General features: G+C 45.0%; 1 protein-coding gene across 1 annotated transcript in view; it reads left to right on the top strand.

Annotated features, from left to right (window-relative positions):
- The window catches only part of ARNT (aryl hydrocarbon receptor nuclear translocator), a 127481-nt gene that overhangs the window by 57884 nt on the left and 51788 nt on the right, over positions 1 to 17809 (top strand). Inside the window, exon 5 of the mRNA XM_040332902.1 lies at positions 8172 to 8385. Within this exon, the coding sequence (XP_040188836.1) occupies positions 8172 to 8385 (214 nt within the window). The remainder of the gene's footprint in view (positions 1 to 8171; positions 8386 to 17809) is intronic.

Genomic DNA, 17809 nt, shown 5'->3' with positions numbered 1-17809 from the left:
CTGTGGGAGACCAGATATAGTGAATGCAGTGTCCTGGGTTTAGTAGGACATACAAAAGGAGACAATCTGAGTCTGATGACAGACATGCAACAAGGGTGGTTTGAGACTGAAGGCACACGGCAGGAGTGACTACCCCTGTCACAGGCACTCGTCAAAAGTGCTGACTATGCCCTTTCCACCACCCCCTGCTCCATTCATAGAAACCGTACTGTCAGTTCCTACAATGGAAATTTAACACACCTGCTCCCCATTCACACCTGAGACCTTGTAACGCTAACGAGTCACATGACACCGGGGAGGGAAAATGGCTAATTGGGCTCAATTTGGACATTTTCACTTAGGGGTGTACTCACTTTTGTTGCCAGTGGTTTAGACATTAATGGCTGTGTGTTGAGTTATTTTGAGGGGACAGCAAATTTACACTGTTATACAAGCTGTACACTCACTACACAACATTGTAGCAAAGTGTCATTTCTCCAGTGTTGTCACATGAAAAGATAGAATAAAATATTTACAAAAATGGGAGGGGTGTACTTACTTTTGTGAGATGCTGTATGTAGCACCCTCTAGTGTGCTAGATGTAAATAGGTTAGTTATTAGTGTAGGCCAGGCATGTCCAAAGTCCGGCCCGTGGGCCAACTGTGGCCCGCGTTCTGGTTTTATACGGCCCCCTGGTTATTTCGATATATATATATATATATATATATATCTTTTGTGGCCCCCAGGCCCACAAAAAGATATATAACGTATTTATCAGCGCTGCCTTGGAGGGGACAGGGATGTGGTGGGATGAGTGCCATCAGATTACATGCAGGAGAATCTCCCGTTTACTTGACGGTGTCTGTAATAACAAGTTCCGTCTCCTGGGCTGCCATTGGATGACTGTTCTGTCTATCATAGGAGGTGAGACTTTGTATTAAAGAGGCCACCGAGTAAACGGGAGATTCTCCCGTATGTAATCTGTCTGCGCTCGTCCTGCCCCCTCCGAGGCTGTAGATGGGCATTGATCAGGCTGCACTGAGGCAATGGTAAGGCTGCAGTCGTTGCACACGTGAGGCTGCAGTCGTGGCACACGTGAGGCTGCAGTCGTGGCACACGTGAGGCTGCAGTCGTGGCACACGTGAGGCTGCAGTCGTGGCACACGTGAGGCTGCAGTCGTGGCACACGTGAGGCTGCATTCATGGCATTGGTGAGGCTGCAGATGGGCACTGATTAGGCTTCCCTCTTAAAGTAAAGGTGCGTGTTATACACCGATAAATATGGTATATCCTAATGACACGCCCCAGCTTATCCTTAGTCCTGAGTGCGCTCAGGGATTCGTTGGGGGCCACAAAAGATTTGTGTGTGTGTATGTATATATATATATATATATATATATATAACACACAAAAGATATATATCCACACACAGCCACAAAGGCAAGAGAATTAGTGTTGGGCAGTGTATTGGTACTCGGAAGAACACGCTTAGACCAAATTTTAATGGTTCAAAGAATGTCAGGCAAAATGGTCGGCCCTCCCGCATGTTCACTTCATCAAATCTGACCATCTTTGAAAAAAGTTTGGACACCCCTGGGTAGGCTAATTGGCTTGGCTGGGCCTGGGTTGTTAATCTGGGTCAGGGTTTAGTGACTATGGGGCTGCATGACACAGCAAACAGCCTTTGTGGTGCCTCCTCCTGTTCTCTGGAACATTTGGAGAATGTTCCAGACATAGTGGATGGAGGTTAAGAGGAGCTGCTTGTCCTATTTATGAGGGCCTCATCTGGGCTGGCAGGGGGGCAGTCTCACCCCATAAACAGGCAATATAATAAAATATTTACAAAAATGTGAGGGGTGTACTCACTTTTGTGAGATACTGTAAATGGTTTACTGCAGCCTTCCAGATATAGTGAAATATCTTTCCTATTTGTGGTTATGAAAAACCAAAGAAATAAACACTCTATAGGGCGCTCTCCCGTCTTTCTGGCCTCCCTTGTTTTCTCCCGCACACCATCTTTTCTTCTGTGACAACATTCCAGCCAGAGGAGCAAACAGAAAATAAGTGCAGGTAATGAGATTGAGGGCAATTGAGTGCTAAGCCCTGACTAGTGAAAGCGCAGGTTTACACAAAAGCTTTAGAGGAAATGTAAATTAATTTGCGCTGCTAATCAGGTTACTAATTAGGTTGTTTGAATTGGCTGCAGGCAATAATTACAGGAGGGTCAGGGCAGTTTTTTGATTGTGCGGTAACTCATTAGAAAGCCAGACAGTTCATAAAATGCTGTTCATTTGACCCCACTTTTCTTTTCTTTTCCTTTTTATAGCCTCACTGTAAAATGAGTTACTAGAGCGACTAATCTCTTGCTGAACGCGGTTAATACAACAGTAACCTTTATGCTTTCTAGTGCAACATAATCCTACTCTATAGACCCGTATACACAACTTTCCATTACTGCTGACACAGCATTGTACTGTGTCTGGGGCTGATAATCTCCTCTGCTCAATAACCAAAAAAAACATTCTGACTGCGGATTCATAGAAAAGGCTAAACTTCTCCTGGAATGTATTTGTTCCCTTTTAGGTCGAATTGGGATATTCATTGATCAGCCTTTAAAAGGGAATATGTATTTATTTATTTTTATAGTCTTCTGTATACCACTCACCGGCCACTTTATTGGGTACACCTTGCTAGTACAGGGTTGGACACCCTTTTGCCTTCAGAACTGCCTTAAAGGATCACTAAAGGAAAAAATTTTTTTTTTGCTGAAATGACTGTTTACAGGGTATAGAGACATAAAAGTTAACTGATTCCTTTTAAAAATGATTAAAGCGGAGTTCCGGACACAATTTCACTTTTTAAATATAAATACCCCTGTAATGCACAAGCTTAATGTATTCTAGTAAAGTTAGTCTGTAAACTAAGGTCCGTTTTGTTAGGTTGTTACAGCATTTAGATACTTTAAAAAATAAAAATTGACTGGGGCCATCTTAAGTGTGGGAATCATGAAGCCAGACTGTATGACTTCCTGGATTTCGGCCTTTGCAGTTCTCGCACATGCTCAGTGTTGCAACGGGAGTGTCAGAGAAAGTTGCCGCCCCTTATCTATGCAAACCTCTCCCCTCCCCTAATAATATGCCAATTATATTTAAAGGGGCAGTGTTAAATAGGATGCTAATAAGTTGTAAAATAGGGTGGAACTCCGCTTTAAAAATAGATTAAATTCAATCATATAATGTGCCTCTAGTTTCACCCACAGAACAAAAACAAACAAATCCAGGGCAGTGTTTTGTTTTTAAAATGAATCTGATTGGTTCTGAGGAGTTTTAGACACACAGCTTGGACCACAGTGAAAAGCTGCCATGAGATTTTTCATAAGGAGCCAGACAAGCAGGAAGTGTGGAGATCACAGCAGAATTACAGCAACTTCAAAGCAAAAACGAACAATGAGGACATGAAACCAGGACTGCAGTAAGGTAAAGGAAGCTATTTAGCTAAAGAATTTTTTTCCTTTAGTGATCCTTTAACCACTTAAGACCCGAACCATTATGCAGCTTAAAGACCAGGGCTCGGATTCACGTAGAACCGCGTATCTTTGTGCGGGCGTAACGTATCCTATTTATGTTACGCCTCCGCAACTTTAACAGGCAAGTGCCGTATTCTCAAACCAAAGTTGCGACGGCGTAGCGTAAATAGGCCGGCGTAAGCCCGACTAATTCAAATGTGGTAGATATGGGTGTGTGTTATGTAAATTTAATGTGACCCCACGTAAATGACGCTTTTTACGAACGGCGCATGCGCCGTCTGTGAAAGTATCCCAGTGCGCATGCTCCAAATTAACCTGCAAGAAGCCAATGCTTTCGACGTGAACGTAAATGACGCCCAGGCCCTATTCGCGAACGACTTACGCAAACGACGTAAAATGTGAAAAATTCTACGCTGGCCCGACGTCCATACTTTACATTGGTACACCTCATGTACGCCTCATATAGCAGGGGTAACTTTACGCCGGGAAAAGCCTAACGTAAACGGCGTATCTGTACTGCGTTGGCTGGGCGTACGTTCTTGAATTGGCGTACATTCGTGAATTGGCGTATCTAGCTGATTTACATATTTCTAGGCGTAAATCAGCGTACACGCCCTTAGCGGCCAGCGTAAATATGCAGTTAAGATACGACGGTCGGATCTAATACAAATCTATGCGTAACTGATTCTAAGAATCAGGCGCATAGATACGACGGCTCGGACTCAGAGTTACGCCGGCGTATCTGGAGATACGCCGGCGTAACTCGTACGAGAATCCGGGCCCAGGTCACTTTTTGCGATTCGGCACTGCTTCGCTTTAACTGACAATTGCGCGGCCGTGCGACGTGGCTCCCAAACTAAATTTACATTCCCTTTTTTCCCACAAATAGAGCTTTCTTTTGGTGGTATTTGATCACCTCTGCGTTTTTTTTTTTTTGCACTATAAACAAAAATAAAGCGACAATCTTGAAAAAAAAAACAATATTTTTCACTTTTTGCTATAATAAATATCCCCCCAAAAAAGATATAAAATGTATTTTCCTCAGTTTAGGCCGATACGTATTCTTCAACATATTTTTGGTAAAAAAAATTGCAATAAGCGTTTATTGATTGGTTTGCGCAACATTTATAGCGTCTACCAAATAGGGGATAGTTTAACTGCATTTTTATTAATAATATTTTTTTTTCTAGTAATGGCGGCGATCAGCAGTTTTTATCATGACTGCGACATTATGGCGGACACATCGGACACTTTTGACACTATTTTGGGACCATTGTAATTTTTACAGAGAACAGCGCTATAAAAATACACTGGTTACTGTAAAAATGACATTGGCAGTGAAGTGGTTAACCTGTAGAGGGCGCTGTAGGGGTTAAGTGTGCCCTAAGGGAGTGATTCTTGCTGTAGGGGGGCGTGGCTGGGCGTGTGACGTCACTGATCGTCCCCTATGACAGGGAACAGACGATCAGTGACAGTCTCACTAGGAAGCACAGGGAGAGGTTTGTTTACACACGCCTCTCCCCGTTCTTCAGCTCCTGTGACCCGATCACGGGACACCGGCAGCGATCGGGTCCTGCGGGCGCGTTGCTCAGGACTAGGTCGTGAGCACGCTGCCAGCGTTGCGCGCGCGCGCGACCCACCGCTGGGCTCTTAAAGGCAACGTACCTGTACCCACCTGTGCCCTTCTGCCGACGTATATCGGTGTGAAGTGGTCTTCAAGTGGTTGTATAGTAAAATTTTGAACTGCAGTGGCGCATGCGTACAGGGGATTCTCGGCTGAAGGCCCGTCGGACGCTGGACCTTGCTGGAAAGTAGTCTCCCGCGCGCAAGCACAGGAGCGACATCATCACGACTCCAGCCACTCACAGCGTTGGGGCCGGAAGACACGCCGTGGGAAAATGTCATCTCCCTCGGCATGGAATGGCAGAGATACCACGCCTCATTCTAAGGTAAGTATTTTATAATGAGCTAGTATGCGGTGCATACTAGCTCATTATGCCTCTTGCCTTACAGGTGGCAAAAAAATAAAAAAAAAATTACAACCGCTTTAATTCTTCGTGGCATAGATTCAACAAGATGTTGGAAACATTCCTCAGAGATTTTGGTCCATAGTGACATGATAACATCACACAGATTTGTCGGCTGCCCATCCATGATGAGAATATCCCATTCCACCACATCCCAAAGATGCTCTCTATTGGATGAGATGTGGTGAGTGTGGAGGCCATTGGAGTGCAGGGACCTCATTGCCCAGTGGTGAGATGATTGGAGCTTTGTGACATGGGGCATTATCCTGCTGGAAGCAGGAGGCAATCCCTTTCTCTTTAACTACTTGTCATCCGCCCGCCGTCAAAAGACGGCGGGAGGAAAAGACCCTATTGTTCTGGGTGGACGTCATATGACGTTGCGCCTTTATAAGCCACTAGGGGGCGCGCGCCTGCCGTGTTACTGGGGACCCGATGCGCGTGCACCCGCAATTGCCTAGTAAATGAGCAGGATTCTCCAATGTTGTTTATAAACTGCACTAAGACAAGAACAGTCCACCACTCTGCAATTCATAAATGTATGACGTTGGCGAAGAGATTAAAGGTACAGAAACACACCCGTACGTACACACACACACACACACACACACACACACACACACACACTTCAGCTGCCTTGAGCAGTGTTGTCTTTCTAATGATATGCTGCACTTGTAAGTAGGAGAGGGCTGCCTCCAGGCAAGCTTGCTCTCACCTTTTGGCTTTATATATATTTACCATAGTTCGGATACTTTGGCGTGAGGGACTGTACTTTGCAGGAGCAGCGGTATGTGTTTGTACATGTATGCACAACCGAAAACCCCTATTTTTGTATTTCCCAAGTGGATCCAGAGACCGTAATAAAATGTTGACAGAACTTCTGGACCTTTCGCTGGTTTATCCAACTGGAGTTAAGCTTTCACACAAAATATCCTAATCTGTGAGCCAAAACCGTATACCAGGGGTCTCCGAACTTTCTAAACGAAGGGCCAGTTTACTGTTCTTCATGCTTTAGGGGGGGGGGACTGTGGCGGGTGGGAGTAGAAAAATGCCATGCTGTCAATAGGAGTAAGAAATGCCCCATCATTGGTTTTAATGGGGGGAATAGTACCCAATTGTTGGTATCAGTGGCAGGAATAGTGCCCAATTGTTGGTATCAGTGGGAGGAGTAGTGCCCCATTGTTGGTATTAGTGGGAGGAGTAGTGCCCAATTGTTGGTATCAGTGGGAGGAGTAGTGCCCCATTGTTGCTATCAGTGGGAGGAGTAGTGTCCCATTGTTGCTATCAGTGGGAGTAGTAGTGCCCCATTGTTTGCATCAGTGGAAGGAGTAGTGCCCCATTGTTGCTATCCGTGAGAGAATTAGTGCCACATTGTTGGTATCAGTGGGAGGAATTGGGCCCTATTGCTGGTGTCAATAGCACAAATAGCTCCCTAATTGTTGGTGTCTGTAACAGGAGTCACTTTTGGGCACAGATTGAGCCAGGAAATAATAGACATATATTGGATTGTTTTAACACGGACAGTAATCTACCATATATTCTTTAAATGTCTGTAAAGAATATTGTGACCCAACCAGTCAATAGTGACTCATTTCTATGATTAGCCCTGGCTAGTGAGTTGTTAATTGAGTCAGGCTTCTGGAAGACCTTTCATTGTGTGATAACACTGCTTAAAGCCTATTGATGCTCAGAGGTGTGAATACCTTTCTGTCAAGCTGTATGCGAAGACAGAACGTCTGTCTAGGGATGTGGATTGAGAAGAGATCATTGTGTGATGGTGTTTTGTTTGAGTTCTGTTAATGAAGGAATGTGCAGTGATTAGGTCATGATAATTATAGCCCGGCGCCGAGATGTCTAGAATGTTTAGCAATTAGCCATCTGAAGGTGTATTGAAGCCCCCCAGGGTGTGGGTGGAGAGTTTGATTGTTCCTGTGCCTTGAAAACTGTATAAAAGCTAAGAGTGAACCATTAAAGTTGTCTTCATTTTGAAACCAGAAAGCACAGAGCTGTGTCTCGTCTTATTCTGGGAAATGGGATGGATCGGGTCCTGTTGGTTGGAGTGTCGATAAGCTGTCTTGGATGGAATGGAATATCGTGAACGCATTTAACCCCTGTCCCATTTGGGGTTCCATTACAGTGTCATTGCCTCATCATTGGCATAAGTGGAGGAAATGGTACCCCAAGGGCCTGATAATAGCTGCATTTGGCCCCCGGGCCACATTTTGGAGACCACTGCCGTACACCATAGGGCAACCAAGATTCAGAGGATTCTGGGCTGTATGTACAACAGCACACAATTTGAAATCGGTCATGATGGGTCCAGGAGGGCGGGCAGCATGGTTAAAGTGAGATTTCCACATCTCTAGTGAACCTGATGACGAAGGTGTTTGTATAGTGCTTCAATATTCTGTATGTATCCTTATATACTTCTCTCAGCATCCTGGACCAACTGATACCGGTCTAATAATATGTAGACACAGAATTTGTTCTATAGCTCTTGTTCTTGTTTCCTCCTCTCTCTGAAATGCATGGTTGGCATGATGGCATGATGTCCTTGCATAACCCAGAAGACACAGCCTTCTTCTCCTGTATTCTTTAGTTCTGGAGTGTAGCATAACCTGTGTCCATTGTGTTCCTCTGCAGGGAGAACCACAGCGAGATTGAGCGAAGGAGGAGAAACAAAATGACAGCGTACATCACAGAACTGTCCGACATGGTGCCCACCTGCAGTGCCCTGGCACGCAAGCCAGACAAGCTCACCATCTTACGCATGGCAGTGTCTCATATGAAGTCTCTGAGGGGTACTGGAAACACATCCACAGATGGCACCTATAAACCATCCTTCTTGACTGATCAGGTGTGTAATGACTTCTGTGCCAACCAGCAGCTGTGTCACATAAAAGCCCAACTCTCCGCAAAATAAAACGTTTTCCCATGCAGTGGGGCTGTGCCTGCTCTGCAAGGGTTAACTGCTCGTTTTTGTCTTGACGATTGAAGAAGTGAGAAGGGCCCACCACAGTTTAGCGGTCTTGTGCGGTGGATTGTTCCTGACGTCATCACGCCGATAGACCTGATCTGGAGGTGAGGGCTTCAGGAACAGTCCACCGTTGGATTGTGGGGGAGCGCCGTTTGCCGCTGCAGCATAAGGTGAGTGTAAGCTTTTTGGTCGCCTCTGGACAAAATGAGCAGTTGCCCATGAAGTGCGGGGGAAAACCCTTTTTTTTTTTTGCCCAGAGTTGGGCTTTACACAAATAAATTGGGTATATAAAGTTGGCCTATATGGTTTTTAACCACTTAAGCCCCGGACCAATATGCTGCTAAATGCCCAAAGGCGTTTTTACAATTCGGCACTGCGTCGCTTTAACAGACAATTGCGCGCTCGTGCAACGTGGCTCCCAAACAAAATTGGCGTCCTTTTTTCCCCACAAATAGAGCTTTCTTTTGGTGGTATTTGATCACCTCTGCGGTTTTTATTTTTTGCGCTATAAACAAAAATAGAGCGACAATTTTGAAAAAAATGCAATATTTTTTACTTTTTGCTGTAATAAATATCCCCCAAAAACATATATATAAAAAAAAAAATTCCCTCAGTTTAGGCCGATACGTAATCTTCTACCTATTTTTGGTAAAAAAAATCGCAATAAGCTTTTATCGATTGGTTTGCGCAAAATTTATAGCGTTTACAAAATAGGGGATATTTTTATTGCATTTTTATTAATTTTTTTTTTATTTTACTACTAATGGCGGCGATCAGCGTTTTTTTTCGTGACTGCGACATTATGGCGGACACTTCGGACAATTTTGACACATTTTTGGGACCATTGTCATTTTCACAGCAAAACATGCATTTAAATTGCATTGTTTATTGTGAAAATGACAGTTGCAGTTTGGGAGTTAACCACAGGGGGTGCTGTAGGATTTAGTGTTCACCTAGTGTGTGTTTACAACAGTAGGGGGGTGTGGCTGTAGGTCTGACGTCATCGATTGTGTCTCACCTATAAAGGTCGATGCGCCGCCACAGTGAAGCACGGGGAAGCCGTGTTTACATGCGGCTCTCCCCGTTCTTCAGCTCCGGGGAGCGATCGCTCCCCGAGGGAATCCGCCCGCTACACGCAGCGGGGGGGGGGGGGGGCCCTGATCGGACCCACCACCTGCTAGAAGGCAAGGACGTATATATACGCCCATCTGCCTGTCTGTGCCATTTTGCGGACGTAAATAGTCGTGCGGTAAGTGGGTAAAGAGGTTACGCTATTAACTAAATTCCGCAAAATACTCACCTACACCTTCCAGTGATGGACGGGTAATCCCTTGCCAGTCGCTGTCATTTTCTCCCTTGGCTACTTCTGGGTGCCTGGGTTTTCTGCCTCCTGATTGGTCGATGGGGAATGATGTGATCCTACTCATGTTCATAGGAATTTGTCATTCCGGCATGGCTGGAGTGTGCTTGGCATGCATTTTTGATTTTCCCCTAACTTTCAGTCCCGATGACAGTTGTTTCTAAGCCTTCCCTATACTACCCAAACCATATATTTAAAAAAATTGTGGGGAGATTTGCTAAAACTGGAGCGTTCAAAATCTGGTGCAGCTCTGCATTGAAACTAATCTGCTTCCAGGTTTTTATTGAAGCTGAAATTGGAAGCTGATTGGCTACCATACACAGCTGCACCAGATTTTGCACTCCCAGTTTTAGTAAATCAATCCTTTCACCTTCTAGTTGCTCTTTAAACCCTAAGGCTGGGTTCACACTACTACACTACTTTCATCCTACTTTGCTCTGCTACATTGGTCCTACATTTATCCTACATTGGTCCTACATCCATCCTACTTTCATGAACAGGATACTACTTTGGTCCGACTTCAATGATATTCAATGGGCCTGAAGTAGGATCAATGTAGGACCAAAAGTAGTACAGGGAGCATTTTCAAAGTCGGACCGACTTGTGTAGGACGCTACAAGACGCTCTCATAGGGAAACATTGAACACAGAGCAAAGTAGGATGAAAGTAGTGTAGTAGTGTGAACCCAGCCTTAGGCACAGGTGTCAAACACAAGGCCCGTGGGCCGAATACGGCCCTCCAGGCCATTTCATGTGGCCCTCACACCTCTCCTGCAGGAGAGCTCCAGTCCTCCTCCGACCCTTACTTTCTGCTTTTTATAAGGTAAGCGGGTTCACTATGATGTGAGGGAGAGTGGGGGGACTCAACTTCTGATGGTGGGGTGGCTCTTGACATCTAGTGTAAGGGGAAGGGGGTGCGCTGGACATCTAATCTTACAGATACAACCAGGCCTTTTGAGGACAATCATAATGCTGATGCGGCCCACGGTGAAACTGAGTTTTTGACACCCCTGCCCTAAGGCCTCTTTCACATTGACTGACCAATCGGGTCAGTTTTTAAAGGGTCACTAAAGGAATTTTTTTTTGAGCTAAATAGCTTCCTTTACCTTACTGCAGTCCTGGTTTCATGTCCTCGTTGTTCGTTTTTGCTCTGATGTTGCTGTAATTCTGCTCTGTTCTGGACACTTCCTGGTTGTCTGTTTCCTGATGACCACATTACTGGGAGCTTCTAGTTTTGTTTTCAAACCCTCACTTCTCTATGGCTCTATACAGCACAGAGGCAGGAAATAACATGCAAAAATGAAACTGAAACTAAAGGTACATTATATGATTGTTTTTTATCTATTTTTAATCGTTTTTAAAAGAGATCAGTTAACTATTATGTCTCTATACCCTGTTAACAGTCATTTGAGCAAAACATGTTTTTTCCTTTACAACTCCTTTAACCACTTAAGCCCCGGACCTTTAGGCAGCTAAATGCCCAGGCCAGGTTTTGCGATTCGGCACTGCGTCGCTTTAACAGACAATTGCGCGGTCGTGCGACATGGCTCCCAAACAAAATTGGCGTCCTTTTTTCCCCACAAATAGAGCTTTCTTTTGGTGGTATTTGATCACCTTTGCGGTTTTTATTTTTTGCGCTATAAACAAAAATAGAGCGACAATTTTGAAAAAAATGCAATATTTTTTACTTTTTGCTATAATAAATATCCCCCAAAAACATATAAAACTTTTTTTTCCTCAGTTTAGGCCGATACGTATTCTTCTACCTATTTTTGGTAAAAAAAATCGCAATAAGTGTTTATCGATTGGTTTGCGCAAAATTTATAGCGTTTACAAAATAGGGGATAGTTTTATTGCATTTTTATAAAAAAAATTTTTACTACTATTGGCGGCGATTTTCGTGATTGCGACATTATGGCGGACACTTCGGACAATTTTGACACATTTTTGGGACCATTGTCATTTTCACAGCAAAAAATGCATTTAAATTGCATTGTTTATTGTGAAAATGACAGTTGCAGTTTGGGAGTTAACCACAGGGGGCGCTGTAGGAGTTAGGGTTCACCTAGTGTGTGTTTACAACTGTAGGGGGGTGTGGCTGTAAGACTGACGTCATCGATCGAGTCTCCCTATAAAAGGGATCACTCGATCGATACGCCGCCACAGTGAAGCACGGGGAAGCCGTGTTTACATACGGCTCTCCCCGTTCTTCAGCTCCGGGGAGCGCTCGCGACGGAGCGGCTATAAACGAATAGCCGCGCCGTCGTCCCGGATCGCTCCCCGAGGTAAGCCGCCTGCCGCACGCAGTCTGGGGGATGGGTGGTCGGTTGATAGTCGGATGGAAACGGACAGGCGGTCTGTTTCCGTCTGACCAACCCATAGAGAACAGCGGGCTGTGTCCGTGTCTGCTCTGCATTAGCGGAGTGGACACGGACCTGTCATCTGCCTGCTCAGCGGGGAGATGCCCTGCTGAGCATGTGGATCCACTTGGAGTCTGCTCCATCTGCAAGGGCCCAAACTGGGAAAACACAGCAAAAAATATACAATATAGGGCGAGAATATACATTGTATTCCTTTTTTTAAACACATTTTTGATTTTCGTAATCACTTCCTGCTCAGCCCTGGCATCCCTTTTAATAGTGTGTGTATGCCTGGGGGCAAGAAGGAATCAGCTGATCATGTGACCACTGTGATTGGCTGTCGCAGTCATCACATGATCCGGAGGCAGTCCCGCAAAATTTGATTAGGGTAGCGAAGAGCTGTTTTTGACAGCCCTTCACTGTGCTGTTAGTGTGCAGTGTGCACACAGTCAGAACACATGCTGCATGTGAGCATTAAAGCCCACCCTCTTTGTTGCTGTACATGTGCGTTACATGAGCTTCAGGAGGTTAAAAAAACTCTGCGCCATGCATGGCTCTCTGTGGTCCATCTTCTGCTTTGGGCGTGCACATCTTCGCAGTGGGAGTGACAGTAGGCTGGTCTCACATGTGTTCCATTGCACAACTTACCAGTAGTTCGTCTGTCCTAGGGTGACCACACTGCTTCTGCATAAACACAGACTCTGAGTGTTGTCACCTTTTGACAGAAAGTCCTTTAGGCCGGGTTCACACTGGTACGACACGACTTTCGTACTACTTTGGATCCGACTTTGCCCTACGACTTGAAGTCCGACATCAATGAACAGGGATCCCTGCTAATACTAGGCACTGTGTCTGGTATGAAACTTTAGGGGGATTCAGACGGTCAGACTTTGAAAATGCTACTTTGATCCTACTTCAGCCCATTGAATATCACTGAAGTCCGATCGCCGTCTTGCCTGATCTGACTTTAGCATTGGAGTTGTGCTCTGATAATCTTTAGGGGGAACTCCACACCAAATTTTAAAAACGCCATGGGTTCCCCCTGGGATGCTCTTAGAGGGGGAACCCATGCCATTTTTTATTTGGTGTGGAGTTCCCCCTCAAGATCATCAGATTACAACTTCCATGCTAAAGTCGGATCAGGCAAGACGGCGATCCGACTTTGATCGGACTTCAGTGATATTCAATGGGCTGAAGTAGGATCAAAGTAGCATTTTCAAAGTCTGACCGACTTGTGTCGGACCAATTAAGACGGCTCCCATAGGGAAACATTGTTTTTCACATGTCATGCGACATGAGCTCCCAATGTTGAAACGTTTGCCGTACAAGTGTGAACCTGGTGTTTTGTCGAGATGGTTCCCCTATCGGATAGGGTCTGGCCTCGACTGCGCAGGTGCCATGCATGCACAGTCTGAGGCCACAGAAATCTCTGAACCTGAACAGCTGTTCGTCAGCTGTAAACGGAGCATGTGCAATTAACACAGCGCTCGCTGCCGATTCTCGGGGCTGGTTATACACGCCGCTCTCCGCTGGCTCTATACAGCAAGGGGCGGATGCTTTTCTGAAATGCTTGCATGTATGGTTATACATTCAACACAAAACACTACTCAATATGACATCCGCCCCTTTGAGAAAAGCACTGCCCATCATAAAGCAGTGGCCATCATGCGGCCTCTTATAACCATATCCGCTCCTTTGAATGAAGTATCCGCCCCTTGCTGCTCCTTGCTGTATAGAGCGAGCGGCGTGTATAACCAGCCCCGAGCATCGGGAGTGAGCGCCATGTTCATTGTGCATGCTCCATTTACAGCTGACAAACAGCTGTTCAGGCTCTGAGATTTCCGTGGCGTCCGACTGCGCAGTCGAGGCCGGACCCTATCTGATAGAGGAACCATATCGTTAGAACACTGGCCTTGGGCTCTATTTACACTTCTATAACTTGTAATGCAACTTTGGACATCAAAGTCACATAACAAGTTGTTGTTCTCCATGTTTTCCAATGATAACCATTCATATATGTGCAACTTAAAGGGGAGTTCCAGCCAATTTGTATGTTTATTAAAAGTCAGCAGCTACAAAAAGTGTAGCTGCTGGCTTTTAATAAACAGACACTTACCTGCTCCAGCGTTCCAGCGACGCGCCGGCCGGGGCTCCGCTCCTCTCCCCCCCTCCCCGGCCGGCGTCTTCATTGTCACTGTGGGCACCCGGCCGTGACAGCTTTCGGCTTCACGGCCGGGCACCCACTGCGCATGCGCGAGCGGCCCGGCGCTGCGCCGTGTAATTGGCCAGGAGATCGCCTAGGACCTGTGACGTGTCCTAGGCGATCGCCTACAGCAGCCCCTTCCTGTAGGCGATTAAGCTTAATCGCCTACAGGAAGGAGGAAGTGGGACAGGAAGTCCCACTCTTCCTGAAGCCCCCACTCCCCCCCAAAAAAAATGACATGCCAAATGTGGCATGTAAGGGGGAGAGGAGTGGGATAAGCGGAAGTTCCAAATTTGGGTGGAACTCCTCTTTAAATTTGCAGCGACTTCAAGGTAGTTCATTCACTACTTTGGTCTGACTTTTATTCATCTCGAGGACCATAGACTTCAATGTTAACCCTCAAAAGTTGCATGAAAGTTGTTCCTTGAATGTTTTACAATGCAACAGTTGTTAATGAACAACTGGTCAAAGCCAAAGTCGTATGCAAGTTGCACCCATCCTAAAGTTGCACTACAAAGTCGGTGCAACTTTAGAGTCTTAAGTGTGAATGGAGCCTTACTGGCATGATCAACACATTGCACCTGAAGAGAAGTGAAATAAATCAAAGACTGCAGAGATAAAACTCCCTCGGTGCAATCAACAGAGGGTAAGCTACCAGGCATTGTCAGTGGTTTCCTTTTTTATTTTTCAAAGGAATTTACATACACTTCAAGGCTTTTGCAAAAACACACACAGTTGTTATTTTTGCCATTCCTTAGCTAGACGGTTTAAAAGGAAGTGTTTTTTTTTTTTTTGGATACTCAGTGGAAGTTGTTAGTGTAACATTTACATGAAAGTCCTTTTTGATGTGACTTTCATGTTTTACTTGCTCGACGTACTACAGACTAAACATCACCCAAAAATAATATGCAAATGCTTACGTCCTTGGACATTCTCTGTTTTTTAATGTTTGACATAGTGAAGCAGTTGTCCGGCTTTTACACAGTGCATCCGGAAAGTATTCACAGCGCTTCACTTTTTCTAAATTTTGTTACGTTGCTGCCTTATTTCAATATGGATTAAATTCACGATGTTCCTCAAAATTCTACAAACAATACCCCATAATGGATTAAAAAAACGGGTGAGTGCGCTAATGGCTATTAAATAAAAATAATAACTATAATCAAAAATAAATTAATAGATAAATGAACAGCAAGTGAAACACCAGCCTACCTAATATAACCTAAATATCGCAAAAAAACACGTTAACATCTAGTCCCCATCGTGACAGGTGCCTAATAGATAAACTTGATAATTAGTAGTGATCATTAAGTGAAAAAATAAATGAACATAATAACAATATTCCATAAATAATCACAATAACATAAATTCAATAGATTCATGTGCTGCTATGAGTCCATAGAACTGTAGTGTACTGCAAGATCCACAACAATTGCCACGAACATCCAGTAAAATAATATCCAGTGATAAAAGCTGTTAATGGTCCACCTTCACCGACTCTAATAAGGACACCCACAAAAGTGCTTAAAAGGTGGCAGCTTACCACAAGTAGTTGACCCTTTTCTAGAAAAAAGTGGTCGAAAATGCTTCATAGCAAGTTGGCCTTTGCTATTAACAGATAAAAAAAGCAGATGATGGAACTGCCTCTAAACCCATGGAGACTCAGGACGGCATATGCAAATAAGAAGATAAGGTCCGAAATAGTGTAATCCCGTTTATTAAACTTAAAAATGTTCAAATAAAAAGCCACATGGCTGCTTACTTTAGGAGTGCCCAACGTCCGGCACTGAGGCTGGATGGCATAGAAACAAATTAGTGGAGATGGTCCCGACTCCTGTGCGCTGGCGTGCGTTCCACCCTGCACCGCTGTGAGCCAAAGGGAACCAGAGGTGACCTCGGTACGTGACCATGTGACGCCTCTACGTCCGTTTCGTTTGACACGTTTTTAGGAAGCGTCTGAATGGAAGCTGCCACCTTTTGAGCACTTTTGTGGGTGTCCTTATTAGAGTCGGTAAAGGTGGACCATTAACAGCTTTTATTACTGGATATTATTTCACTGGATGTTCGTGGCAATTGTTGTGGATCTTGCAGTACACTACAGTTCTATAGACTCTTAGCAGCACATGAATCTATTGAATTTATGTTATTGTGATTATTTATGGAATATTGTTATTAGTATTATTATTATGTTCATCTGCTGACACCCGCAATCTCATAGGGACCAATGTATGTCCCTTTTTCATCCGCAAACGGATGGATGAAAAAGCGGACATACGGTCCGCACGTGTGAAAGGGGCCTAATTGTGGGACCTTGTATAGACAGGTGTGTGCCTTTCCAAATCATGTCCAATCAACTGAATTTACCACAGGTGGACTCCAATCAAGTTGTAGAAACCTCATAAGGCCCCTTTCATACTGAGGAGTATTTCAGGCGGTACATCGCTAAAAATAGCGCTGCTATACCGACTGAAAGACTCCTGCCCAGCAACCTCAATGTGAAAGCCGAGGCGATGCGCTGGCAGGAGAGAAAAAAATCTCCTGCAAGCAGCATCTTTAGAGTGGTGAGAAGAGCGGTATGTATACCACTCCTTCACCGCTCCTACCCATTTAAAACAATGGAAAACCGCGGTAATGCCACCCCCAATGCGCCTCTGCGGGGTTAATACCGCACCGCTAGCGGCCGAATCCCGCGGCAATTCCAACGGTATAGCGGCGCTATACCGCCACCGCGCCTCCCGCCCCAGTGTGAAAGGGGCCTAAGGATGATCAGTGGAAACAGGAGGCACCTGAGCTAAATTTTGAGTGTGATGGCAAAGGGTGTGAATACTTGTGTACATGGGATTTCTTTATTTTTAATAAATTTGCAAAGATTTCAAACAAACTTCTTTCACGTTGTCATTATGGGGGATTGTTTGTAGAATTTTGAGGAAAATAATGAATTTAATCAATTTTGGAATAAGGCTGTGACATAACAAAATGTGGAAAAAGTGAAGCGCTGTGAATACTTTCAGGATGCACTGTATGTAATGAAATGATGGTCAAAAAATGTGGACAGGACACATTGTTGGTTGGGGATATGCTACAGAATAAGGATGAGCTCCAGCGTGTTCGTGCAGCACACGTGCAGAGCCCGCCAGGAAGTCTGCACGGCGCTGCGCTAATCGCAGCCAGGGAGACAATGTCCCGATGCTCAGCTGCAGAGATCGGGAAATGTCTCCCTGGTTGTTATTAGCGCAGCGCCGTGCAGACTTCCTGGCGGGCTCTGCACGTGTGCTGCACGAACACGCTGGAGCTCATCCCTACTACAGAAGACAAAGCCTCATGTGATATGTTCCCAAGTTTGGCAATCAGAGATCAGGGCTATTACCCATAATCAATGTTC

Source organism: Rana temporaria, chromosome 13, assembly GCF_905171775.1.
Source record: "Rana temporaria chromosome 13, aRanTem1.1, whole genome shotgun sequence".
NCBI lineage: Eukaryota > Metazoa > Chordata > Amphibia > Anura > Ranidae > Rana > Rana temporaria.
This window is presented reverse-complemented; position numbering and strand designations above follow the sequence as displayed.